General features: G+C 64.8%; 1 protein-coding gene across 1 annotated transcript in view; it reads left to right on the forward strand.

Moving 5' to 3' along the window:
* The window catches only part of abr (ABR activator of RhoGEF and GTPase), a 97152-nt gene that overhangs the window by 65182 nt on the left and 5593 nt on the right, over window positions 1–26377 (forward strand). The window contains exons 13-18 of the mRNA XM_063031718.1: window positions 288–392; window positions 720–794; window positions 1025–1122; window positions 7329–7460; window positions 8839–8898; window positions 11066–11175. Of these exons, the coding sequence (XP_062887788.1) occupies window positions 288–392; window positions 720–794; window positions 1025–1122; window positions 7329–7460; window positions 8839–8898; window positions 11066–11175 (580 nt within the window). The remainder of the gene's footprint in view (window positions 1–287; window positions 393–719; window positions 795–1024; window positions 1123–7328; window positions 7461–8838; window positions 8899–11065; window positions 11176–26377) is intronic.

Genomic DNA, 26377 nt, shown 5'->3' on the forward strand with positions numbered 1-26377 from the left:
AGTCAACGAAACCCCTCCCCCTGCTACGGTCAACCATACCCTGCTCCCCGCTACAGTCAACGAAACCCCTCCCCCTGCTACAGTCAACCATACCCTGCTCCCCGCTACAGTCAACGAAACCCCTCCCCCTGCTACAGTCAGCCATACCCTGCTCCCCGCTACAGTCAACGAAACCCCTCCCCCTGCTACAGTCAACCATACCCTGCTCCCCGCTACAGTCAACGAAACCCCTCCCCCTGCTACGGTCAACCAGCTCCCCAGTCAGTCATGTCTTCACACCTCCGCAGATCTGCAGGGTTTTGTGCTGAGTTCTCTGGAACTGCAGATGCTGATGGGTTCGTGTGTGAAGCTGAGAACCGTCCACAGCCTTCCTGTCACCAGCCACAAGGAGGGTAAGTCCCCCAGGGTCTGCACCGGGGCTGGGCGATGGGCAGTTGGATGTTTGAGTACTTGGTGGGGTCGTTGACTTTGTAACAGAGTTGCTGGGGTGCTTACTTGCCTGTTGGATGTGGGGGGAGGCAGAGGGGAAGAGGGGAATTTTGTTCACAGAACAGCTGAAAAATAATTCATTCTCTACCATTCCTCCCCTCCCCTCCCACTCCTCCCCTCCCCTCCCACACCTCCCCTCCCCACCCACTCCTCCCCTACCCACCCACACACACCCTCACCCTCCCTACCACACACACCCTCACCCTCCTACCACCTCCCTTGCTGCTCAGGTGATGAACCCACGGGCCTGTACGGGTTTCTTCATGTCATCGTTCGATCCGCAAAAGGATTCAAGAGCTCAGCCAGTGAGTGTGAAGTCCTCTTTCCCCAGTCGCTCCCCACGAATCCCCCTACTCCACCAGACTCATCCCGGTTACCTCTCCCCACTCCCGAGACTCACACACTACACCCATTCATTCCCCCACTCTCACTCTCCCTGTGTGCTCTCTCCCTGAGCCCTCGGTATCCACACCCTCGCTCTCCCCACCCTCGCTCTCACGCATCCTCTCTGTCTCTCCACACTCTCTGCCTGTAGGTCTGTATTGCACTCTGGAAGTTGATTCCTTTGGCTACTTTGTTAGTAAAGCGAAGACGAGGGTATTCCGGGACACGACCGAGCCTCAATGGAATGAGGTGTGTGACCGGGGCAGAGCGAGGTAGAGGGAGGGTTGAGGTGTGTTTGGAGAAGGACAGTGGAGAGGCTTGATGGGTAGATGGAGTGGAGTTGGGAGGAGTGAGGGTCGGGGAGTTGGGAGGAGTGAGGGTCGGGGTGTTGGGAGGAGTTTGGGTCGGGGAGTCGGCGGGGAGTGAGGGTCGGGGTGTTGGGAGGAGTGAGGGTCAGGGAGTTGGGAGGAGTGAGGGTCGGGGTGTTGGGAGGAGTGAGGGTCGGGGAGTTGGGAGGAGTGAGGGTCGGGGTGTTGGGAGGAGTGAGGGTCGGAGAGTCGGGGAGTTGGGAGGAGTGAGGGTCGGGGTGTTGGGAGGAGTGAGGGTCGGGGTGTCGGGGTGTTGGGAGGAGTGAGGGTCGGGGTGTTGGGAGGAGTGAGGGTCGGGGTGTTGGGAGGAGTGAGGGTCAGAGTGTTGGAAGGAGTGAGGGTCGGGGAGTTGGGAGGAGTGAGGGTCGGGGTGTTGGGAGGAATGAGGGTCGGGGAGTTGGGAGGAGTGAGGGTCAGGGAGTTGGGAGGAGTGAGGGTCAGGGTGTTGGGAGGAGTGAGGGTCAGGGAGTCGGGGTGTTGGGAGGAGTGAGGGTCGGGGTGTTGGGAGGAGTGAGGGTCGGAGTGTTGGGAGGAGTGAGAGTCAGAGTGTTGGGAGGAGTGAGGGTCGGGGAGTTGGGAGGAGTGAGGGTCGGGGAGTCGGGGGGAGTGAGGGTTGGGGAGTCGGGGGGAGTGAGGGTCGCAGTGTTGGGGGAGTGAGGGTCGGGGAGTCGGGGGGAGTGAGGGTCGGGGAGTCGGGGGGAGTGAGGGTTGGGGAGTCGGGGGGAGTGAGGGTTGCAGTGTTGGGGGAGTGAGGGTTGGGGTGTTGGGAGGAGTGAGGGTCAGAGAGTTGGGGGGAGTCGGGGGGAGTGAGGGTCGGGGAGTCAGGAGGAGTGAGGGTCGGAGTGTTGGGAGGAGTGAGGGTCGGGGTGTTGGGAGGAGTGAGGGTCGGGGAGTTGGGAGGAGTGAGGGTCAGGGTGTTGGGAGGAGTGAGGGTCGGGGAGTTGGGAGGAGTGTGGGTCGGGGAGTCGGGGGGAGTGAGGGTCGGAGTGTTGGAGTGAGGGTTGGGGTGTTGGGAGGAGTGAGGATCAGAGAGTTGGGGGGAGTCGGGGGAAGTGAGGGTCGGGGAGTCGGGGGAAGTGAGGGTCGGGGAGTTGGGGGGAGTGAGGGTCGGGGTGTTGGGAGGAGTGAGGGTCGGGGTGTTGGGAGGAGTGAGGGTCAGGGTGTTGGGAGGAGTGAGGGTCGGGGAGTCGGGGGAGTGAGGGTCGGAGTGTTGGGAGAGTGAGGGTTGGGGTGTTGGGAGGAGTGAGGGTTGGGGAGTTGGGAGGAGTGTGGGTCGGGGAGTTGGGAGGAGTGTGGGTCGGGGAGTTGGGAGGAGTGTGGGTCGGGGAGTCGGAGGGAGTGAGGGTCGGAGTGTTGGGGGAGTGATGGTCGGAGTGTTGGGGGAGTGAGGGTTGGGGTGTTGGGAGGAGTGAGGGTCGGGGAGTTGGGAGGAGTGAGGGTCGGGGTGTTGGGAGGAGTGAGGGTCGGGGAGTTGGGAGGAGTGAGGGTCGGGGTGTTGGGAGGAGTGAGGGTCGGGGAGTTGGGAGGAGTGTGGGTCGGGGAGTCGGAGGGAGTGAGGGTCGGAGTGTTGGGGGAGTGAGGGTTGGGGTGTTGGGAGGAGTGAGGATCAGAGAGTTGGGGGGAGTCGGGGGAAGTGAGGGTCGGGGAGTCGGGGGGAGTGAGGGTCGGGGTGTTGGGAGGAGTGAGGGTCGGGGAGTTGGGAGGAGTGAGGGTCGGGGAGTCGGGGGAGTGAGGGTCGGAGTGTTGGGAGAGTGAGGGTCGGGGAGTCGGGGGGAGTGAGGGTCGGAGTGTTGGGGGAGTGAGGGTTGGGGTGTTGGGAGGAGTGAGGATCAGAGAGTTGGGGGGAGTCGGGGGAAGTGAGGGTCGGGGAGTCGGGGGAAGTGAGGGTCGGGGAGTTGGGGGGAGTGAGGGTCGGGGTGTTGGGAGGAGTGAGGGTCGGGGAGTTGGGAGGAGTGAGGGTCGGGGTGTTGGGAGGAGTGAGGGTTGGGGTGTTGGGAGGAGTGAGGGTCGGGGAGTTGGGAGGAGTGAGGGTCGGGGTGTTGGGAGGAGTGAGGGTCGGGGAGTTGGGAGGAGTGAGGGTCGGGGTGTTGGGAGGAGTGAGGGTCGGGGAGTTGGGAGGAGTGTGGGTCGGGGAGTCGGAGGGAGTGAGGGTCGGAGTGTTGGGGGAGTGAGGGTTGGGGTGTTGGGAGGAGTGAGGATCAGAGAGTTGGGGGGAGTCGGGGGAAGTGAGGGTCGGGGAGTCGGGGGGAGTGAGGGTCGGGGTGTTGGGAGGAGTGAGGGTCGGGGAGTTGGGAGGAGTGAGGGTCGGGGAGTCGGGGGAGTGAGGGTCGGAGTGTTGGGAGAGTGAGGGTCGGGGTGTGGGGAGGAGTGAGGGTGGGGGAGTTGGGAGGAGTGTGGGTCGGGGAGTTGGGAGGAGTGTGGGTCGGGGAGTCGGAGGGAGTGAGGGTCGGAGTGTTGGGGGAGTGATGGTCGGAGTGTTGGGGGAGTGAGGGTTGGGGTGTTGGGAGGAGTGAGGGTCGGGGAGTTGGGAGGAGTGAGGGTCGGGGTGTTGGGAGGAGTGAGGGTCGGGGAGTCGGAGGGAGTGAGGGTCGGAGTGTTGGGGGAGTGATGGTCGGAGTGTTGGGGGAGTGAGGGTTGGGGTGTTGGGAGGAGTGAGGGTCGGGGAGTTGGGAGGAGTGAGGGTCGGGGTGTTGGGAGGAGTGAGGGTCGGGCAGTTGGGAGGAGTGAGGGTCGGGGTGTTGGGAGGAGTGAGGGTCGGGGAGTTGGGAGGAGTGTGGGTCGGGGAGTCGGAGGGAGTGAGGGTCGGAGTGTTGGGGGAGTGAGGGTTGGGGTGTTGGGAGGAGTGAGGATCAGAGAGTTGGGGGAGTCGGGGGAAGTGAGGGTCAGGGAGTCGGGGGAAGTGAGGGTCGGGGAGTCGGGGGGAGTGAGGGTCAGGGTGTTGGGAGGAGTGAGGGTTGGGGAGTTGGGAGGAGTGAAGGTCGGGGTGTTGGGGGAGGAGTGAGGGTCAGGGTGTTGGGAGGAGTGAGGGTCGGGGAGTCAGGGGGAGTGAGGGTCGGAGTGTTGGGAGAGTGAGGGTTGGGGTGTTGGGAGGAGTGAGGGTTGGGGAGTTGGGAGGAGTGAAGGTCGGGGAGTTGGGAGGAGTGTGGGTCGGGGAGTCGGAGGGAGTGAGGGTCGGAGTGTTGGGAGGAGTGAGGGTCGGGGAGTTGGGAGGAGTGAGGGTCGGGGTGTTGGGAGGAGTGAGGGTCGGGGAGTTGGGAGGAGTGAGGGTCGGGGAGTTGGGAGGAGTGTGGGTCAGGGAGTCGGAGGGAGTGAGGGTCGGAGTGTTGGGGGAGTGAGGGTTGGGGTGTTGGGAGGAGTGAGGATCAGAGAGTTGGGGGGAGTCGGGGGAAGTGAGGGTCGGGGAGTCGGGGGAAGTGAGGGTCGGGGAGTCGGGGGGAGTGAGGGTCGGGGTGTTGGGAGGAGTGAGGGTCGGGGAGTTGGGAGGAGTGAAGGTCGGGGTGTTGGGAGGAGTGAGGGTCAGGGTGTTGGGAGGAGTGAGGGTCGGGGAGTCAGGGGGAGTGAGGGTCGGAGTGTTGGGAGAGTGAGGGTTGGGGTGTTGGGAGGAGTGAGGGTTGGGGAGTTGGGAGGAGTGTGGGTCGGGGAGTTGGGAGGAGTGTGGGTCGGGGAGTTGGGAGGAGTGTGGGTCGGGGAGTCGGAGGGAGTGAGGGTCGGAGTGTTGGGGGAGTGATGGTCGGAGTGTTGGGGGAGTGAGGGTTGGGGTGTTGGGTGGAGTGAGGGTCGGGGAGTTGGGAGGAGTGAGGGTCGGGGTGTTGGGAGGAGTGAGGGTCGGGGAGTTGGGAGGAGTGAGGGTCGGGGTGTTGGGAGGAGTGAGGGTCGGGGAGTTGGGAGGAGTGTGGGTCGGGGAGTCGGAGGGAGTGAGGGTCGGAGTGTTGGGGGAGTGAGGGTTGGGGTGTTGGGAGGAGTGAGGATCAGAGAGTTGGGGGGAGTCGGGGGAAGTGAGGGTCGGGGAGTCGGGGGGAGTGAGGGTCGGGGTGTTGGGAGGAGTGAGGGTCGGGGAGTTGGGAGGAGTGAGGGTCGGGGAGTCGGGGGAGTGAGGGTCGGAGTGTTGGGAGAGTGAGGGTCGGGGAGTCGGGGGGAGTGAGGGTCGGAGTGTTGGGGGAGTGAGGGTTGGGGTGTTGGGAGGAGTGAGGATCAGAGAGTTGGGGGGAGTCGGGGGAAGTGAGGGTCGGGGAGTCGGGGGAAGTGAGGGTCGGGGAGTCGGGGGGAGTGAGGGTCGGGGTGTTGGGAGGAGTGAGGGTCGGGGAGTTGGGAGGAGTGAAGGTCGGGGTGTTGGGAGGAGTGAGGGTTGGGGTGTTGGGAGGAGTGAGGGTCGGGGAGTTGGGAGGAGTGAGGGTCGGGGTGTTGGGAGGAGTGAGGGTCGGGGAGTTGGGAGGAGTGAGGGTCGGGGTGTTGGGAGGAGTGAGGGTCGGGGAGTTGGGAGGAGTGTGGGTCGGGGAGTCGGAGGGAGTGAGGGTTGGGGTGTTGGGAGGAGTGAGGATCAGAGAGTTGGGGGGAGTCGGGGGAAGTGAGGGTCGGGGAGTCGGGGGGAGTGAGGGTCGGGGTGTTGGGAGGAGTGTGGGTCGGGGAGTTGGGAGGAGTGAGGGTCGGGGAGTCGGGGGAGTGAGGGTCGGAGTGTTGGGAGAGTGAGGGTCGGGGTGTTGGGAGGAGTGAGGGTTGGGGAGTTGGGAGGAGTGTGGGTCGGGGAGTTGGGAGGAGTGTGGGTCGGGGAGTCGGAGGGAGTGAGGGTCGGAGTGTTGGGGGAGTGATGGTCGGAGTGTTGGGGGAGTGAGGGTTGGGGTGTTGGGAGGAGTGAGGGTCGGGGAGTTGGGAGGAGTGAGGGTCGGGGTGTTGGGAGGAGTGAGGGTCGGGGAGTCGGAGGGAGTGAGGGTCGGAGTGTTGGGGGAGTGATGGTCGGAGTGTTGGGGGAGTGAGGGTTGGGGTGTTGGGAGGAGTGAGGGTCGGGGAGTTGGGAGGAGTGAGGGTCGGGGTGTTGGGAGGAGTGAGGGTCGGGGAGTTGGGAGGAGTGAGGGTCGGGGTGTTGGGAGGAGTGAGGGTCGGGGTGTTGGGAGGAGTGAGGGTCGGGGAGTTGGGAGGAGTGTGGGTCGGGGAGTCGGAGGGAGTGAGGGTCGGAGTGTTGGGGGAGTGAGGGTTGGGGTGTTGGGAGGAGTGAGGATCAGAGAGTTGGGGGAGTCGGGGGAAGTGAGGGTCAGGGAGTCGGGGGAAGTGAGGGTCGGGGAGTCGGGGGGAGTGAGGGTCAGGGTGTTGGGAGGAGTGAGGGTTGGGGAGTTGGGAGGAGTGAAGGTCGGGGTGTTGGGGGAGGAGTGAGGGTCAGGGTGTTGGGAGGAGTGAGGGTCGGGGAGTCAGGGGGAGTGAGGGTCGGAGTGTTGGGAGAGTGAGGGTTGGGGTGTTGGGAGGAGTGAGGGTTGGGGAGTTGGGAGGAGTGAAGGTCGGGGAGTTGGGAGGAGTGTGGGTCGGGGAGTCGGAGGGAGTGAGGGTCGGAGTGTTGGGAGGAGTGAGGGTCGGGGAGTTGGGAGGAGTGAGGGTCGGGGTGTTGGGAGGAGTGAGGGTCGGGGAGTTGGGAGGAGTGAGGGTCGGGGAGTTGGGAGGAGTGTGGGTCAGGGAGTCGGAGGGAGTGAGGGTCGGAGTGTTGGGGGAGTGAGGGTTGGGGTGTTGGGAGGAGTGAGGATCAGAGAGTTGGGGGGAGTCGGGGGAAGTGAGGGTCGGGGAGTCGGGGGAAGTGAGGGTCGGGGAGTCGGGGGGAGTGAGGGTCGGGGAGTTGGGAGGAGTGAAGGTCGGGGTGTTGGGAGGAGTGAGGGTCAGGGTGTTGGGAGGAGTGAGGGTCGGGGAGTCAGGGGGAGTGAGGGTCGGAGTGTTGGGAGAGTGAGGGTTGGGGTGTTGGGAGGAGTGAGGGTCAGAGAGTTGGGGGGAGTGAGGGTCGGGGAGTCGGGGGGGAGTGAGGGAGGAAGGGTGGAGGTGAGGGGCAGGAGGAGGGGTGGGGTAGGTTGAGGGATGGGGGTGTGGATGTGACTTTCCCTCATCCCCCTGCAGGAGTTTGAGATCGAGCTGGAAGGTTCACAGTGGCTCCGCGTTCTCTGTTACGAGAAATCCCTCGACAAACTGAAGCTCAACAAGGGTGACAATGAAATTGTCGACACCATCATGGGTAAAGGGCAGGTGCAGGTGAGTTACAGCCCTGCACCCCCCAGGGTCTCCCCAACCCTCAGCACTCACCCGCCACACCCATCATCCCTCATCCGTCCCCCCCAGTGTCACCCGTCCCCCCCAGCGTCACCCGTCATCCCTCATCCGTCCCTCCCCAGCGTCATCCGTCCCCCCCCAGCGTCACCCATCATCCCACATCCATCCCCCCCAGCGTCATCCGTCCCCCCCAGCATCATCCATCCCTCCCCAGCGTCACCCGTCATCCCTCATCCGTCCCTCCCCAGCGTCATCCGTCCCCCCCAGCGTCATCCATCCCTCCCCAGCGTCATCCATCCCTCCCCAGCTTCACCCGTCCCCCCAGCGTCACCCGTCATCCCACATCCGTCCCCCCCAGCGTCATCCGTCCCCCCCCAGCGTCATCCATCCCTCCCCAGCTTCACCCATCCCCCCCAGCGTCACCCGTCATCCCACATCCGTCCCCCCAGCGTCATCCGTCCCCCCCAGCGTCATCCATCCCTCCCCAGCTTCACCCATCCCCCCCAGCGTCACCCGTCATCCCACATCCGTCCCCCCAGCGTCATCCATCCCTCCCCAGCGTCACCCGTCATCTCACATCCGTCCCCCCCAGCGTCATCCATCCCTCCCCAGCGTCACCCGTCATCCCACATCCGTCCCCCCCAGCGTCATCCATCCCTCCCCAGCGTCACCCGTCATCCCACATCCATCCCCCCCAGCGTCATCCGACCCCCCCAGCGTCATCCGTCCCCCCCCAGCGTCATCCATCCCTCCCCAGCTTCACCCGTCATCCCCAGCGTCACCCGTCATCCCACATCCGTCCCCCCCAGCGTCATCCATCTCTCCCCAGCTTCACCCGTCCCCCCAGCGTCACCCGTCATCCCACATCCGTCCCCCCCAGCGTCATCCATCTCTCCCCAGCTTCACCCGTCCCCCCAGCGTCACCCGTCATCCCACATCCGTCCCCCCCAGCGTCATCCGTCCCCCCCAGCGTCATCCATCTCTCCCCAGCTTCACCCGTCCACCCTAGCGTCACCCGTCATCCCTCATCCGTCCCTCCCCAGTGTCACCCGTCCCCCCCAGCGTCATCCATCCCTCCCCAGCTTCACGCGTCCCCCCCAGTGTCATCCATCCCTCCCCAGCGTCACCCGTCGCCTCCACAGTGTCACCCGACACCTCACACCCGTGAGTATGAGTGTGTCTGTCAGTGCACGTGTGTGTGTGTATCAGTGTGAGTATAAGTGAGTGTGTGTTAGCGTGAGTATGAGTGTGTGTGTGTGTGAGTGAGTGTACAAGAGGGTGTGTGAGTGTGTGTGTGTCAGTGTTGGAGGTTGAGACCGTTCTCTGATGCTCCCTGTCTGACCCACCCTGTTGCTCACAGTTGGACGCCACATTGGCCCAGAGTCGCAACTGGCAGCCGGCAACCCTGGAGATGAATGGGGTGAGTCTGACGCTAGGGATAGTGGGGTGAGGAAGGGAGTGGGGACAGTGGCTGTGTCTGTGGTCAGGTTGAGGTTTCTGCTGGGGTCACAGGGCAGGTTGAGGGATCAGGGTCAGCCTTGGGTTGGAGGTGAGTTTTAGGAAGTGGTCAGGCTGGATCTGGGTCAGGTCGGGCTGCGGGTCAGGGGTCAGGGGTCAGGTCGGGACAGTGGTCGGGAGGGAGTCAGGTTGAGGTGATGTTAGATATGGGTCAGACCGGGTTCAGTTCGGGATGGAATCAGAAATTAGACCATAAGATACGAGTAAAATTAGGCCATCTGGCCCATCAAGTCTGCTCTGCCATTCAATCATGGCTGATCCTCTCTTTTTAATCTTCTCCTCAACCCCGGTTCCCGGCCTTCTCCCCGTAACCTTTGATGCCAAGTTCAGTCAAGAACCTGTCAATCTCTGCCTTAAATACACCCAATGACCTGGCCTCCACAGCTGCATGTGGCAACAAATTCCACTAATTCACCACCCTTTGGCTAAAGAAATTTCTCCACATCGCTGTTTTGAAAGGGAGCCCCTCTATCCTGAGGCTGTGTCCTCTTGTCCTAGACTCTACCACTATGGGAAACACCCTTTCCACATCTACTCTGTCTAATCTTTCTACATTCGAAAGGTTTCAATGAAATCCCCTCCCCCCCCCATCCTTCTGACCCAGAGCTATCAAACGTTCCTCGTACGATAACCCTTTCATTCCCAGAATCATCCTTATGAACCTCCTCTGGACCCTCTCCAATGCCAGCACATCTTTTCTAAGATGAGGGGCCCAAAACTGTTCACAATACTCAAGGTGAGGCCTCACCAGTGCCTTATAAAGCCTCAGCATCACATCCTTGCTCTTGTATTCTAGACCTCTTGAAATGAACACTAACAAGGCATTTGCCTTCCTCACCACTGACTCAACCTGCAAGTTAACCTTTAGAGTGTTCTGCACAAGGACTCCCAAGTCCCTTTGCATCTCAGATTTTTGGATTTTCTCCCTGTTTAGAAAATAGTCTTTACATTTATTTCTACTACCAAAGTGCATGACCATGCAGTTTCCAACACTGTATTTCATTTGCTGCTTTCTTGCCCATTCTCCTAATCTGTCTAAGCTCCACTGCAGCCTACCTGTTTCCTCAACACTACCTGCCCCTCCACCAATCTTCGTATCATCTGCAAACTTGGCAACAAAGCCACTTATTCCATCATATAAATAGATAGATAGATATAGATAAATAGATAGATATACTTTATTAATCCCGAGGGAAATTTGGTTTCGTTACAGCCGCACCAACCAAGAATAGAGCATAAATATAGCAATACAAAACCCCCAACAATCAAACTACAAAATGCAAACTATGCCAGATGGAAAATAAGTCCAGGACCAGTCTATTGGCTCAGGGTGTCTGATCCTCCACAGGAGGAACGACCTCCCTGCCGCCAAGTGTTGTATTTCGGTGGAATGTGGCCGAAGTCCAACAGTAAAATGTTCAATATCCAGTCTGGAAACACATTCCTCGATCGTAATATGCCCCAGATTGCACCATCCGTTGTTAACCAGATCAGTAAGCACCCCACTCCTTTACGCTTACCGCTCTCAGTGCACTTCCAGTCAGGCGGAACGGTATTACCCACCGAACTCCTCTTCTCCAAAAGTCATTGACATACAGCATAAAAAGCAGTCCCAACACTGACCCCTGCGGAACACCACCAGCTACTGGCAGCCAACCAGATAAGGATCCCTTTATTCCCACTCACTGCCTCCTACTAATCAGCTAATGCTCTAACCATGTTAGTAACTTTCCTGTAATACCATGGGCTCTTAACTTGGTAAGTAACCTCACGTGTGTAATCTTGTCAAAGGCCTTCTGAAAGTCCAAATGTACCACATCCATTTCATCCTCTTTATCTATCCTACTTGTAATCTCCTCAAAGAATTCCGACAGGTTCGTCAGGCAGGATTTTCCCTGAAGAAAACCACGCTCAATTTGCCACGTATTGGGGTGGGTTGGTTTAGGAAGAGGTCAGCAGTTGGGGTGGGGTGAAGGGTCAAGGGTTGGGGGGTTGGGTTGGGGTCAGATCAGTATGGGGTGTGAGGGGATCGGGTTCCAGGCCCTCACCCCACTCTCTGGTGACGGCAGGTGGAGGTGCTGCTTTCGCTCAAGTTCAGCAGCCGGGACCTGAGTCTCCGGCGAACCCCGTCGCGCCGGCAACACGGAGTTTTCGGTGTCAAGATCGGCATCGTCACCAAGTAAGTCCGACAGCCAGAAGCCTGACCGCATCCATTGAGGTCCCCACCCCCTTTCGCAATCCCTTCCTCACCTTCACCCCGTCCCCTCCCTCACCCCTGTCCCCTCCTCCCACCGTCCCTCTCCCCTCTCCCTACTGTCCCCCTCCCCTCCTCCCACCTTACCCTCCCCTCCTCCCACCTTCCCCCAACCCCTCCCCTCCCCCACCATCCCTCTACCCTCCCTCCCCTCCCACTACCGTCCCCCTACCCCACCTTCCCCCTACCCCTCCCCTCACCTTCCCCATGCCTTCCCTCCCCTCCCCCACCCTCTACCCTCCCTCCCTTCACTGTCCCCCCCTCCTCCCACCGTCCCCTCACCCCACCTTCCCTCTACACTCCACCCACCTCTCCCTCTCCCTCTCCCTCAGCCCTTGCCACTCCCCATTGCCTCACCCCTCACCCCTCAACCTCTCCCCCTCAACCTCACTTCTTCCCCGCCCTTCCTCCCCCATGCCCTTCTGCCCCTGCCCTCTTAACCCCCTTCCCCTTCCCCCAGGTCCTTTCCCCCCAACCCTCCTCCTCACCTTCCAATCTCCTTCAAACTCTGTCTCCATCCATCTCCCTCATCCCTCCCACTCACCCATGCCAGCTCCTGTTCCCCTTCACCCTCCCCTTCCTCTCCCTCACCCTCACCCCTCTCCCTCACTCACCCACACCCCTCTCCCTCACCTACCACACCCCTCTCCCTCACCCACCCACACCCTTCTCTCTCACCCACTCACACCCCTCTCCCTCACCCACACCCCTCTCCCTTGCCCACTCACACTCCTCTCCCTCACCCACTCACACCCATCTCCCTCACCCACTCACACCCCTCTCCCTCGCCCACCCACACCCCTCTCCCTCGCTCACCCACATCCCTCTCCCTTGCCTACTCACACCCCTCTCCCTCACCCACACTCCTCTCCCTCACCCACACCCCTCTCCCTCACTCACTCACACCCCTCTCCCTCGCTCACCCACATCCCTCTCCCTCGCCCACTCACACACCTCTCCCTCACCCACTCACACCCCTCTCCCTCACCCACACACCTCTCCCTCACCCACACCCCTCTCCCTTGCCCACTCACACTCCTCTCCCTCACTCACCCACACCCCTCTCCCTCACCCACTCACACCCCTCTCCCTCACCCACTCACACCCCTCTCCCTCGCCCACCCACACCCCTCTCCCTCGCTCACCCACATCCCTCTCCCTCGCCTACTCACACCCCTCTCCCTCACCCACACTCCTCTCCCTCACCCACACCCCTCTCCCTCACTCACTCACACCCCTCTCCCTCGCCCACCCACACCCCTCTCCCTCGCTCACCCACATCCCTCTCCCTCACTCACCCACACCCCTCTCCCTCGCCCACTCACACCCCTCTCCCTCACCCACACCCCTCTCCCTCACTCACTCACACCCCTCTCCCTCGCCCACTCACACCCCTCTCCCTCGCTCACCCACATCCCTCTCCCTCGCCCACTCACACCCCTCTCCCTCACCCACACCTCTCCCTCACCCACACCTCTCCCTCACTCACCCACACCCCTCTCCCTCACTCACACCCCTCTCCCTCACTCACCCACACCCCTCTCCCTCACTCACTCACACCCCTCTCCCTCGCCCACTCACACCCCTCTCCCTCGCTCACCCACATCCCTCTCCCTCGCCCACTCACACCCCTCTCCCTCACCCACACCTCTCCCTCACCCACACCTCTCCCTCACTCACCCACACCCCTCTCCCTCACTCACACCCCTCTCCCTCACTCACCTACACACCTCTCCCTCGCCCACTCACACCCCTCTCCCTCACCCACTCACACCCCTCTCCCTCACCCACTCACACCCCTCTCCCTCGCCCACCCACACCCCTCTCCCTCGCCCACTCACACCCCTCTCCCTCACCCACACCTCTCCCTCACTCACCCACACCCCTCTCCCTCACTCACACCCCTCTCCCTCACTCACCCACACCCCTCTCCCTCGCTCACCCACATCCCTCTCCCTCGCCCACTCACACCCCTCTCCCTCACCCACACCTCTCCCTCACTCACCCACACCCCTCTCCCTCACTCACACCCCTCTCCCTCACTCACCCACACCCCTCTCCCTCGCCCACTCACACCACTCTCCCTCGCCCACCCACACCCCTCTCCCTCGCTCACCCACACCCCTCTCCCTCGCCCACCCACACCCCTCTCCCTCACCCACACTCCTCTCCCTCGCTCACCCACACCCCTCTCCCTCGCTCACCCACACCCCTCTCCCTCTCCCACCCACACCCCTCCCTCACTCACCCACACCCCTCTCCCTCACTCACCCACACCCCTCTCCCTCTCCCACCCACACCCCTCCCTCGCCCACCCACACCCCTCTCCCTCGCCCACCTACACCCCTCTCCCTCACTCACCCACACCCCTCTCCTTCACCCACACCCCTCTCCCTCGCCCACCCACACCCCTCTCCCTCACTCACCCACACCCCTCTCCCTCGCCCACCTACACCCCTCTCCCTCACTCACCCACACCCCTCTCCTTCACCCACACCCCTCTCCCTCGCCCACCCACACCCCTCTCCCTCGCCCACCCACACCCCTCTCCTTCACCCACACCCCTCTCCCTCGCCCACCCACACCCCTCTCCTTCACCCACACCCCTCTCCCTCGCCCACCCACACCCCTCTCCCTCACTCACCCACACCCCTCTCCCTCGCTCACCCACACCCCTCTCCCTCACTCACCCACACCCCTCCCTCGCCCACCCACACCCCTCTCCCTCGCTCACCCACACCCCTCTCCCTCGCTCACCCACACCCCTCTCCCTCGCTCACCCACACCCCTCTCCCTCGCCCACCCACACCCCTCTCCCTCGCTCACCCACACCCCTCTCCCTCGCTCACCCACACCCCTCTCCCTCGCTCACCCACACCCCTCTCCCTCGCCCACCCACACCCCTCTCCCTCGCTCACCCACACCCCTCTCCCTCACTCACCCACACCCCTCTCCCTCACTCACCCACACCCCTCTCCCTCACTCACCCACACCCCTCTCCCTCTCCCACCCACACCCCTCCCTCGCCCACCCACACCCCTCTCCCTCGCCCACCTACACCCCTCCCTCACTCACCCACACCCCTCTCCCTCTCCCACCCACACCCCTCTCCCTCACTCACCCACACCCCTCTCCCTCTCCCACCCACACCCCTCTCCCTCACTCACCCACACCCCTCTCCCTCTCCCACCCACACCCCTCCCTCGCCCACCCACACCCCTCTCCCTCGCCCACCTACACCCCTCTCCCTCACTCACCCACACCCCTCTCCCTCGCCCACCCACACCCCTCTCCTTCACCCACACCCCTCTCCCTCGCCCACCCACACCCCTCTCCCTCACTCACCCACACCCCTCCCTCGCCCACCCACACCCCTCTCCCTCGCTCACCCACACCCCTCTACCTCGCCCACCCACACCCCTCTCCCTCGCCCACCCACACCCCTCTCCCTCGCTCACCCACACCCCTCTCCCTCACTCACGCACACCCCTCTCCTTCACCCACACCCCTCTCCCTCGCCCACCCACACCCCTCTCCCTCGCCCACCCACACCCCTCTCCCTCACTCACCCACACCCCTCTCCTTCACCCACACCCCTCTCCCTCGCCCACACCCCTCTCCCTCACTCACACCCCTCTCCCTCACCCACCCACACCCCTCTCCCTCACCCACACCCCTCTCCCTCACCCACCCACACCGCTCTCCCTCGCCCACACCCCTCTCCCTCACTCACACCCCTCTCCCTCACCCACCCACACCCCTCTCCCTCACTCACACACCCCCCTCTACCTCACCCACCCACACCCCTCTCCCTCACCCACCCACACCCCTCTCCCTCACTCACACCCCTCTCCCTCACCCACACCCCTCTCCCTCACCCACACCCCTCTCCCTCACCCACACCCCTCTCCCTCACCCACACCCCTCTCCCTCACACACCCACACCCCTCTCCCTCACCCACACCCCTCTCCCTCACCCACCCACACCCCTCTCCCTCACTCACACCCCTCTCCTTCACCCACACCCCTCTCCCTCACTCACACCCCTCTCCCTCACTCACACCCCTCTCCCTCACCCACACCCCTCTCCCTCACTCACACCCCTCTCCTTCACCCACACCCCTCTCCCTCGCCCACACCCCTCTCCCTCGCCCACACCTCCCCCCTCTCCCTCGCCCACCCACACCCCTCTCCCTCGCCCACCCACACCCCTCTCCCTCGCCCACCCACACCCCTCTCCCTCGCCCACCCACACCCCTCTCCCTCACCCACACCTCTCTCCCTCGCCCACCCACACCCCTCTCCCTCGCCCAACCACACCCCTCTCCCTCGCCCACCTACACCCCTCCCTCACTCACCCACACCCCTCTCCCTCACTCACTCACACCCCTCCCCTCTCCTTCACCCACACCCCTCTCCCTCGCCCACACCCCTCTCCCTCACTCACACCCCTCTCCCTCACCCACCCACACCCCTCTCCCTCACCCACACCCCTCTCCCTCACCCACCCACACCCCTCTCCCTCGCCCACACCCCTCTCCCTCACTCACACCCCTCTCCCTCACCCACCCACACCCCTCTCCCTCACTCACCCACACCCCTCTCCCTCACTCACACACACCCCTCTCCCTCACCCACCCACACCCCTCTCCCTCACCCACCCACACCCCTCTCCCTCACTCACTCACACCCCTCTCCCTCACCCACACCCCTCTCCCTCACCCACACCCCTCTCCCTCACTCACACCCCTCTCCTTCACCCACACCCCTCTCCCTCGCCCACACCCCTCTCCCTCGCCCACACCTCTCTCCCTCGCCCACCCACACCCCTCTCCCTCGCCCACCCACACCCCTCTCCCTCGCCCACCCACACCCCTCTCCCTCGCCCACCCACACCCCTCTCCCTCACCCACACCTCTCTCCCTCGCCCACCCACACCCCTCTCCCTCGCCCAACCACACCCCTCTCCCTCGCCCACCTACACCCCTCCCTCACTCACCCACACCCCTCTCCCTCACTCACTCACACCCCTCTCCCTCGCCCACCCACACCCCTCTCCCTCGCCCACCCACACCCCTCTCCTTCACTCACCCACACCCCTCTCCCTCGCCCACCCACACCCCTCTCCCTCGCTCACCCACACCCCTCTCCCTCGCCCACACCCCTCTCCCTCGCCCACCCACACCCCTCTCCCTCGCCCACTCACACCCCTCTCCCTTCACCCACACCCCTCTCCCTCGCCCACCCACACCCCTCTCCCTCACTCACCCACACCCCTCTCCCTCGCCCACCCACACCCCTCTCCCTCGCCACCCACACCCCTCTCCCTCGCCCACACCCCTCTCCCTCGCCCCACACCCCTCTCCCTCACCCACACCCCCTCCCTCACCCACACCCCTCTCCCTCACCCACACCCCTCTCCCTCCTCACCCACACCTCCTCTTCACCCACACCCCTCTCCCTCACCCACACCCCTCTCCCTCACCCACACCCCTCTCCCTCACCCACACCCCTCTCCCTCACCCACACCCCTCTCCCTCACCCACACCCCTCTCCCTCACTCACGCACACCCCTCTCTCCTCCCTCACCCACACCCCCTCTCCCTCGCTCACCCACACCCCTCTCCCTCACCCACACCCCTCTCCCTCACCCACACCCCTCTCCCTCGCTCACCCACACCCCTCTCCCTCACCCACACCCCTCTCCCTCACCCACACCCCTCTCCCTCGCCCACCCACACCCCTCTCCCTCGCCCACCCACACCCCTCTCCCTCACTCACCCACACCCCTCTCCCTCGCTCACCCACACCCCTCTCCCTCCCACCCACACCCCTCCCTCGCTCACCCACACCCCTCTCCCTCCCCACCCACACCCTCTCCCTCACCCACACCCCTCTCCCTCGCCCACCCCCCTCCCCTCCCCACCCCCTCTCCTCACCCACACCCCTCTCCCTCACCCACACCCCTCTCTCCTCACCCACACCCCCCTCACCTCACCACACCCCTCTCCCTCACCCACCCTCTCCCTCACCACACCCCTCTCCCTCCTCACCCACACCCCTCTCCCTCACTCACCACACCCCTCTCCCTCCCCACACCCCTCTCCCTCCTCACCCACACCCCTCTCCCTCACCCACACCTCTCTCCTCACCCACACCCCTCTCCCTCACCCACACCCCTCTCCCTCACTCACCCACACCCCTCTCCCTCGCTCACCCACACCCCTCTCCCTCACTCACCCACACTCTCTCCCTCACTCACGCACACCCCTCTCCCTCACCCACACCCCTCTCCCTCACCCACACCCCTCTCCCTCGCTCACGCACACCCCTCTCCCTCACCCACACCCCTCTCCCTCACCCACACCCCTCTCCCTCACACACCCCTCTCCTCCCCACACCACACCCCTCTCCCTCACCCACACCCCTCTCCCTCACCCACACCCCTCTCCTCACCCACACCCCTCTCCTCACCCACACCCCTCTCCCTCACCCACACCCCTCTCCCTCACCCACACCCCTCTCCCTCACTCACCCACACCCCTCTCCCTCACCCACCCACACCCCTCTCCCTCACTCACCCACACCCCTCTCCCTCACCCACACCCCTCTCCCTCACCCACACCCCTCTCCCTCACCCACACCCCTCTCCCTCACCCACACCCCTCTCCCTCACCCACACCCCTCTCCCTCACCCACACCCCTCTCCCTCACCCACACCCCTCTCCCTCACTCACCCACACCCCTCTCCCTCACCCACACCCCTCTCCTCCCTCACCCACACCCCTCTCCTTCACCCACACCCCTCTCCCTCACCCACACCCCTCTCCCTCACCCACACCTCTCTCCTTCACCCACACCCCTCTCCATCACCCACACCCCTCTCCCTCACACACACCCCTCTCCCTCGCTCACGCACACCCCTCTCCCTCACCCACACCCCTCTCCCTCACCCACACCCCTCTCCTTCACCCACACCCCTCTCCCTCACCCACACCCCTCTCCCTCGCTCACGCACACCCCTCTCCCTCACCCACACCCCTCTCCCTCACCCACACCCCTCTCCCTCGCTCACCCACACCCCTCTCCCTCACCCACACCCCTCTCCCTCACCCACACCCCTCTCCCTCCCACACCCACACCCCTCTCCCTCACACCCCCACCCCACTCACCCACACATCTCTCCTTCACCCACCCACACCCCTCTCCTTCACCCACCCACACCCCTCTCCCTCACCCACCCACACCCCTCTCCCTCACCCACACCCCTCTCCCTCACGCACACCCCTCTCCCTCACCCACACCCCTCTCCCTCACCCACCCACACCCCTCTCCCTCACCCACACCCCTCTCCCTCACTCACGCACACCCCTCTCCCTCACCCACCCACACCCCTCTCCCTCACTCACGCACACCCCTCTCCTTCACCCACACCCCTCTCCCTCACCCACCCACACCCCTCTCCCTCACTCACGCACACCCCTCTCCTTCACCCACACCCCTCTCCCTCACCCACACCCCTCTCCCTCACCCACCCACACCCCTCTCCCTCACTCACCCACACCCCTCTCCCTCGCTCACCCACACTCCTCTCCCTCGCTCACCCACACCCCTCTCCCTCGCCCACCCACACCCCTCTCCCTCGCCCACCCACACCCCTCTCCCTCGCTCACCCACACCCCTCTCCCTCGCCCACCCACACCCCTCTCCCTCTCCCACCCACACCCCTCTCCCTCGCCCACCCACACCCCTCTCCCTCGCCCACCCACACCCCTCTCCCTCGCCCACCCACACCCCTCTCCCTCTCCCACCCACACCCCTCTCCCTCGCCCACCCACACCCCTCTCCCTCGCCCACACTCCTCTCCCTCACCCACACCCCTCTCCCTCACTCACTCACACCCCTCTCCCTCACCCACCCACACCCCTCTCCCTCACTCACCCACACCCCTCTCCCTCACCCACACCCCTCTCCCTCACCCACACCCCTCTCCCTCGCTCACCCACACCCCTCTCCTTCACCCACACCCCTCTCCCTCGCTCACCCACACCCCTCTCCCTCGCCCACCCACACCCCTCTCCCTCACACACCTCTCTCCCTCACCCACACCCCTCTCCCTCGCTCACCCACACCCCTCTCCCTCACCCACACCTCTCTCCCTCACCCACACCCCTCTCCCTCGCCCACCTACACCCCTCCCTCACTCACCCACACCCCTCTCCCTCACACACCCACTCTCCCTCACTCACCCACACCCCTCTCCCTCACTCACACCCCTCTCCCTCACCCACACCTCTCTCCCTCACCCACCCACACCTCTCTCCCTCACCCACACCCCTCTCCTTCACTCACACCCCTCTCCCTCGCCCACACCCCTCTCCCTCACCCACACCCCTCTCCCTCACTCACACCCCTCTCCCTCGCCCACACCCCTCTCCCTCGCCCACACCCCTCTCCCTCACCCACACCCCTCTCCCTCACTCACCCACACCCCTCTCCCTCACCCACACCCCTCTCCCTCACCCACACCTCTCTCCCTCACCCACCCACACCTCTCTCCCTCACCCACACCCCTCTCCTTCACCCACACCCCTCTCCCTCACCCACACCCCTCTCCCTCACCCACACCCCTCTCCCTCACTCACGCACACCCCTCTCCCTCACCCACACCCCTCTCCCTCACCCACACCCCTCTCCCTCACTCACACCCCTCTCCTTCACCCACACCCCTCTCCCTCGCTCACCCACACCCCTCTCCCTCACCCACACCCCTCTCCTTCACCCACCCACACCCCTCTCCCTCACCCACACCCCTCTCCCTCACCCACACCTCTCTCCTTCACCCACCCACACCCCTCTCCCTCACTCACACCCCTCTCCCTCACACACCCCTCTCCCTCACCCACCCACACCCCTCTCCCTCGCTCACCCACACCCCTCTCCCTCGCCCACCCACACCCCTCTCCCTCGCCCACCCACACCCCTCTCCCTCGCCCACCCACACCCCTCTCCCTCGCTCACCCACACCCCTCTCCCTCTCCCACCCACACCCCTCTCCCTCTCCCACCCACACCCCTCTCCCTCGCCCACCCACACCCCTCTCCCTCGCCCACCCACACCCCTCTCCCTCTCCCACCCACACCCCTCTCCCTCGCCCACCCACACCCCTCTCCCTCGCCCACACTCCTCTCCCTCACCCACACCCCTCTCCCTCACTCACTCACACCCCTCTCCCTCTCCCACCCACACCCCTCTCCTTCACCCACACCCCTCTCCCTCACTCACGCACACCCCTCTCCCTCACCCACCCACACCCCTCTCCCTCACTCACCCACACCCCTCTCCCTCACCCACACCCCTCTCCCTCACCCACACCCCTCTCCCTCGCTCACCCACACCCCTCTCCTTCACCCACACCCCTCTCCCTCACCCACACCCCTCTCCCTCGCTCACCCACACCCCTCTCCCTCACCCACACCTCTCTCCCTCACCCACACCCCTCTCCCTCGCCCACCTACACCCCTCCCTCACTCACCCACACCCCTCTCCCTCACTCACCCACACCCCTCTCCCTCACCCACACCCCTCTCCCTCACTCACGCACACCTCTCTCCCTCACCCACACCCCTCTCCTTCACTCACACCCCTCTCCCTCACCCACACCCCTCTCCCTCACTCACACCCCTCTCCCTCACTCACGCACACCCCTCTCCCTCACCCACACCCCTCTCCCTCACCCACACCCCTCTCCCTCACCCACACCCCTCTCCCTCACTCACGCACACCCCTCTCCCTCACCCACACCCCTCTCCCTCACCCACACCCCTCTCCCTCACCCACACCCCTCTCCCTCACTCACGCACACCCCTCTCCCTCACCCACACCCCTCTCCCTCACCCACACCCCTCTCCCTCACTCACACCCCTCTCCTTCACCCACACCCCTCTCCCTCACCCACACCCCTCTCCCTCACCCACACCCCTCTCCTTCACCCACCCACACCCCTCTCCCTCACTCACACCCCTCTCCCTCACACACCTCTCTCCCTCACTCACCCACACCCCTCTCCCTCACTCACACCCCTCTCCCTCACACACCTCTCTCCCTCCTTCACCCACACCCCTCTCCCTCACACACACCCCTCTCCCTCACACACACCCCTCTCCCTCACCCACACCCCTCTCCCTCACCCACCTCTCTCCCTCACACACACCCCTCTCCCTCACACACCTCTCTCCCTCACACACACCCCTCTCCCTCACTCACCCACACCCCTCTCCCTCGCTCACCCACACCCCTCTCCCTCACACACCTCTCTCCCTCACCCACACCCCTCTCCCTCACTCACCCACACCCCTCTCCTTCACTCACCCACACCCCTCTCCCTCACCCACACCTCTCTCCTTCACCCACACCCCTCTCCCTCACCCACACCCCTCTCCCTCACCCACACCCCTCTCCCTCACTCACACCCCTCTCCCTCACCCACACCCCTCTCCCTCACTCACACCCCTCTCCCTCACTCACCCACACCCCTCTCCCTCACCCACACCCCTCTCCCTCACCCACACCCCTCTCCCTCACCCACACCCCTCTCCTTCACCCACACCCCTCTCCCTCACTCACGCACACCCCTCTCCCTCACACACCTCTCTCCCTCACCCACACCCCTCTCCCTCGCTCACCCACACCCATCTCCCTCACCCACACCCCTCTCCTTCACCCACACCCCTCTCCCTCACACACCTCTCTCCCCTCACACACACCCCTCTCCCTCACACACCTCTCTCCCTCACCCACACCCCTCTCCCTCGCTCACCCACACCCATCTCCCTCACACACCACTCCCTCTCCTTCACCCACACCCCTCTCCCTCACACACCTCTCTCCCTCACCCACCCACACCCCTCTCCCTCACCCACACCCCTCTCCCTCACTCACCCACACCCCTCTCCCTCACTCACCCACACCCCTCTCCCTCACCCACACCCCTCTCCCTCACTCACGCACACCTCTCTCCCTCACCCACACCCCTCTCCTTCACTCACACCCCTCTCCCTCGCTCACCCACACCCCTCTCCCTCACCCACACCCCTCTCCCTCACCCACACCCCTCTCCCTCACCCACACCCCTCTCCCTCACTCACGCACACCCCTCTCCCTCACCCACACCCCTCTCCCTCACCCACACCCCTCTCCCTCACTCACACCCCTCTCCTTCACCCACACCCCTCTCCCTCACCCACACCCCTCTCCCTCACTCACCCACACCCCTCTCCCTCACTCACCCACACCCCTCTCCCTCACTCACACCCCTCTCCCTCACACACCTCTCTCCCTCCTTCACCCACACCCCTCTCCCTCACTCACACCCCTCTCCCTCACCCACCTCTCTCCCTCCTTCACGCACACCCCTCTCCCTCACACACCTCTCTCCCTCACTCACCCACACCCCTCTCCCTCACACACCCACACCCCTCTCCCTCGCTCACCCACACCCCTCTCCCTCACACACCTCTCTCCCTCACCCACACCCCTCTCCCTCACTCACCCACACCCCTCTCCCTCACTCACCCACACCCCTCTCCCTCACACACCTCTCTCCCTCACCCACACCCCTCTCCCTCACTCACGCACACCCCTCTCCCTCACCCACACCCCTCTCCCTCACCCACACCCCTCTCCCTCGCTCACGCACACCCCTCTCCCTCACCCACACCCCTCTCCTTCACCCACACCCCTCTCCCTCACCCACACCCCTCTCCTTCACCCACACCCCTCTCCCTCACCCACACCCCTCTCCCTCACCCACACCCCTCTCCCTCACCCACACCCCTCTCCATCACCCACACCCCTCTCCCTCACCCACACCCCTCTCCCTCACCCACACCCCTCTCCTTCACACACACCCCTCTCCCTCACCCACACCCCTCTCCCTCACCCACACCCCTCTCCTTCACCCACACCCCTCTCCCTCACCCACACCCCTCTCCCTCACCCACACCCCTCTCCCTCACTCACGCACACCCCTCTCCTTCACCCACACCCCTCTCCCTCACCCACACCCCTCTCCCTCACCCACACCTCTCTCCTTCACCCACACCCCTCTCCCTCACCCACACCCCTCTCCCTCACACACACCCCTCTCCCTCGCTCACGCACACCCCTCTCCCTCACCCACACCCCTCTCCCTCACTCACGCACACCCCTCTCCTTCACCCACACCCCTCTCCCTCACCCACACCCCTCTCCCTCGCTCACGCACACCCCTCTCCCTCACCCACACCCCTCTCCCTCACCCACACCCCTCTCCCTCGCTCACGCACACCCCTCTCCCTCACCCACACCCCTCTCCCTCACCCACACCCCTCTCCTTCACCCACACCCCTCTCCCTCACTCACCCACACCCCTCTCCCTCGCCCACACCCCTCTCCCTCACTCACGCACACCCCTCTCCCTCACCCACACCCCTCTCCTTCACCCACACCCCTCTCCCTCACCCACACCTCTCTCCTTCACCCACACCCCTCTCCCTCACCCACACCCCTCTCCCTCGCTCACCCACACCCCTCTCCCTCACCCACACCCCTCTCCCTCACCCACACCCCTCTCCCTCGCTCACCCACACCCCTCTCCCTCACCCACACCCCTCTCCCTCACTCACCCACACCCCTCTCCCTCACTCACGCACACCCCTCTCCCTCACCCACACCCCTCTCCTTCACCCACACCCCTCTCCCTCGCTCACCCACACCCCTCTCCCTCGCTCACCCACACCCCTCTCCCTCACCCACACCCCTCTCCTTCACCCACACCCCTCTCCCTCGCTCACCCACACCCCTCTCCCTCGCTCACACCCCTCTCCTTCACCCACACCCCTCTCCCTCACTCACCCACACCCCTCTCCCTCACCCACCCACACCCCTCCCTCACTCACCCACACCCCTCTCCCTCACTCACTCACACCCCTCTCCCTCGCCCACCCACACCCCTCTCCCTCACCCACACCCCTCTCCCTCGCCCACACCCCTCTCCCTCACCCACCCACACCCCTCCCTCACTCACCCACACCCCTCTCCCTCACTCACTCACACCCCTCTCACTCGCCCACCCACACCCCTCTCCCTCGCCCACACCCCTCTCCCTCACCCACCCACACCCCTCCCTCACTCACCCACACCCCTCTCCCTCACTCACTCACACCCCTCTCCCTCGCCCACCCACACCCCTCTCCCTCGCCCACCTACACCCCTCTCTCACTCACCCACACCCCTCTCCCTCACTCACTCACACCCCTCTCCCTCGCCCACCCACACCCCTCTCCTTCACCCACACCCCTCTCCCTCGCCCACCCACACCTCTCTCCCTCGCCCACCCACACCCCTCTCCCTCGCCCACCTACACCCCTCCCTCACTCACCCACACCCCTCTCCCTCACTCACTCACACCCCTCTCCCTCGCCCACCCACACCCCTCTCCTTCACCCACACCCCTCTCCCTCGCCCACCCACACCCCTCTCCCTCACTCACCCACACCCCTCTCCCTCGCCCACCCACACCCCTCTCCCTCGCCCACCCACACCCCTCTCCCTCGCCCACCCACACCCCTCTCCCTCGCTCACCCACACCGCTCCCTCGCCCACCCACACCCCTCTCCCTCGCTCACCCACACCCCTCTCCCGCGCGCACCCACACCCCTCTCCTTCACCCACACCCCTCTCCCTCGCCCACCCACACCCCTCTCCCTCACTCACCCACACCCCTCTCCCTCGCCCACCCACACCCCTCTCCCTCGCCCACCCACACCCCTCTCCCTCGCTCACCCACACCCCTCTCCCTCGCTCACCCACACCCCTCTCCCTCACTCACCCACACCCCTCTCCCTCGCCCACCCACACCCCTCTCCCTCGCTCACCCACACCCCTCTCCCTCGCTCACCCACACCCCTCTCCCTCGCTCACCCACACCCCTCTACCTCACTCACCCACACCCCTCTCCCTCACTCACCCACACATCTCTCCCTCACTCACCCACACCCCTCTCCCTCACCCACACCCCTCTCCCTCACCCACACCCCTCTCCCTCGCCCACCCACACCCCTCTCCCTCGCTCACCCACACCCCTCTCCCTCACTCACGCACACCCCTCTCCCTCACCCACCCCCCCACCCTCCCTCACCCACACCCCTCTCCCTCGCCCACCCACACCCCTCTCCCTCACCCACACCCCTCTCCCTCACCCACACCCCTCTCCCTCGCCCACCCACACCCCTCTCCCTCGCTCACCCACACCCCTCTCCCTCACTCACGCACACCCCTCTCCTTCACCCACACCCCTCTCCCTCACTCACCCACACCCCTCTCCCTCACTCACCCACACCCCTCTCCCTCACTCACCCACACCCCTCTCCCTCGCCCACCCACACCCCTCTCCCTCACTCACCCACACCCCTCTCCCTCACCCACCCACACCCCTCTCCCTCGCCCACCCACACCCCTCTCCCTCACTCACCCACACCCCTCCCTCGCCCACCCACACCCCTCTCCCTCACTCACCCACACCCCTCTCCCTCACTCACCCACACCCCTCTCCTTCACCCACACCCCTCTCCCTCGCCCACCCACACCCCTCTCCCTCGCCCACCCACACCCCTCTCCCTCACTCACCCACACCCCTCCCTCGCCCACCCACACCCCTCTCCCTCACTCACCCACACCCCTCTCCCTCGCCCACCCACACCCCTCTCCCTCGCTCACCCACACCCCTCTCCCTCGCTCACGCACACCCCTCTCCCTCGCTCACCCACACCCCTCTACCTCACTCACCCACACATCTCTCCCTCACTCACACCCCTCTCCCTCACCCACACCCCTCTCCCTCACCCACACCCCTCTACCTCACTCACCCACACCCCTCTCCCTCACTCACCCACACATCTCTCCCTCACTCACGCACACCCCTCTCCCTCACCCACACCCCTCTCCCTCACCCACACCCCTCTCCCTCGCCCACCCACACCCCTCTCCCTCACTCACCCACACCCCTCTCCCTCACTCACGCACACCCCTCTCCCTCACCCACACCCCTCTCCCTCACCCACACCCCTCTCCCTCGCCCACCCACACC

The sequence above is a fragment of the Mobula hypostoma genome, chromosome 23, assembly GCF_963921235.1.
Source record: "Mobula hypostoma chromosome 23, sMobHyp1.1, whole genome shotgun sequence".
In the NCBI taxonomy this organism is placed as follows: Eukaryota; Metazoa; Chordata; class Chondrichthyes; order Myliobatiformes; family Myliobatidae; genus Mobula; species Mobula hypostoma.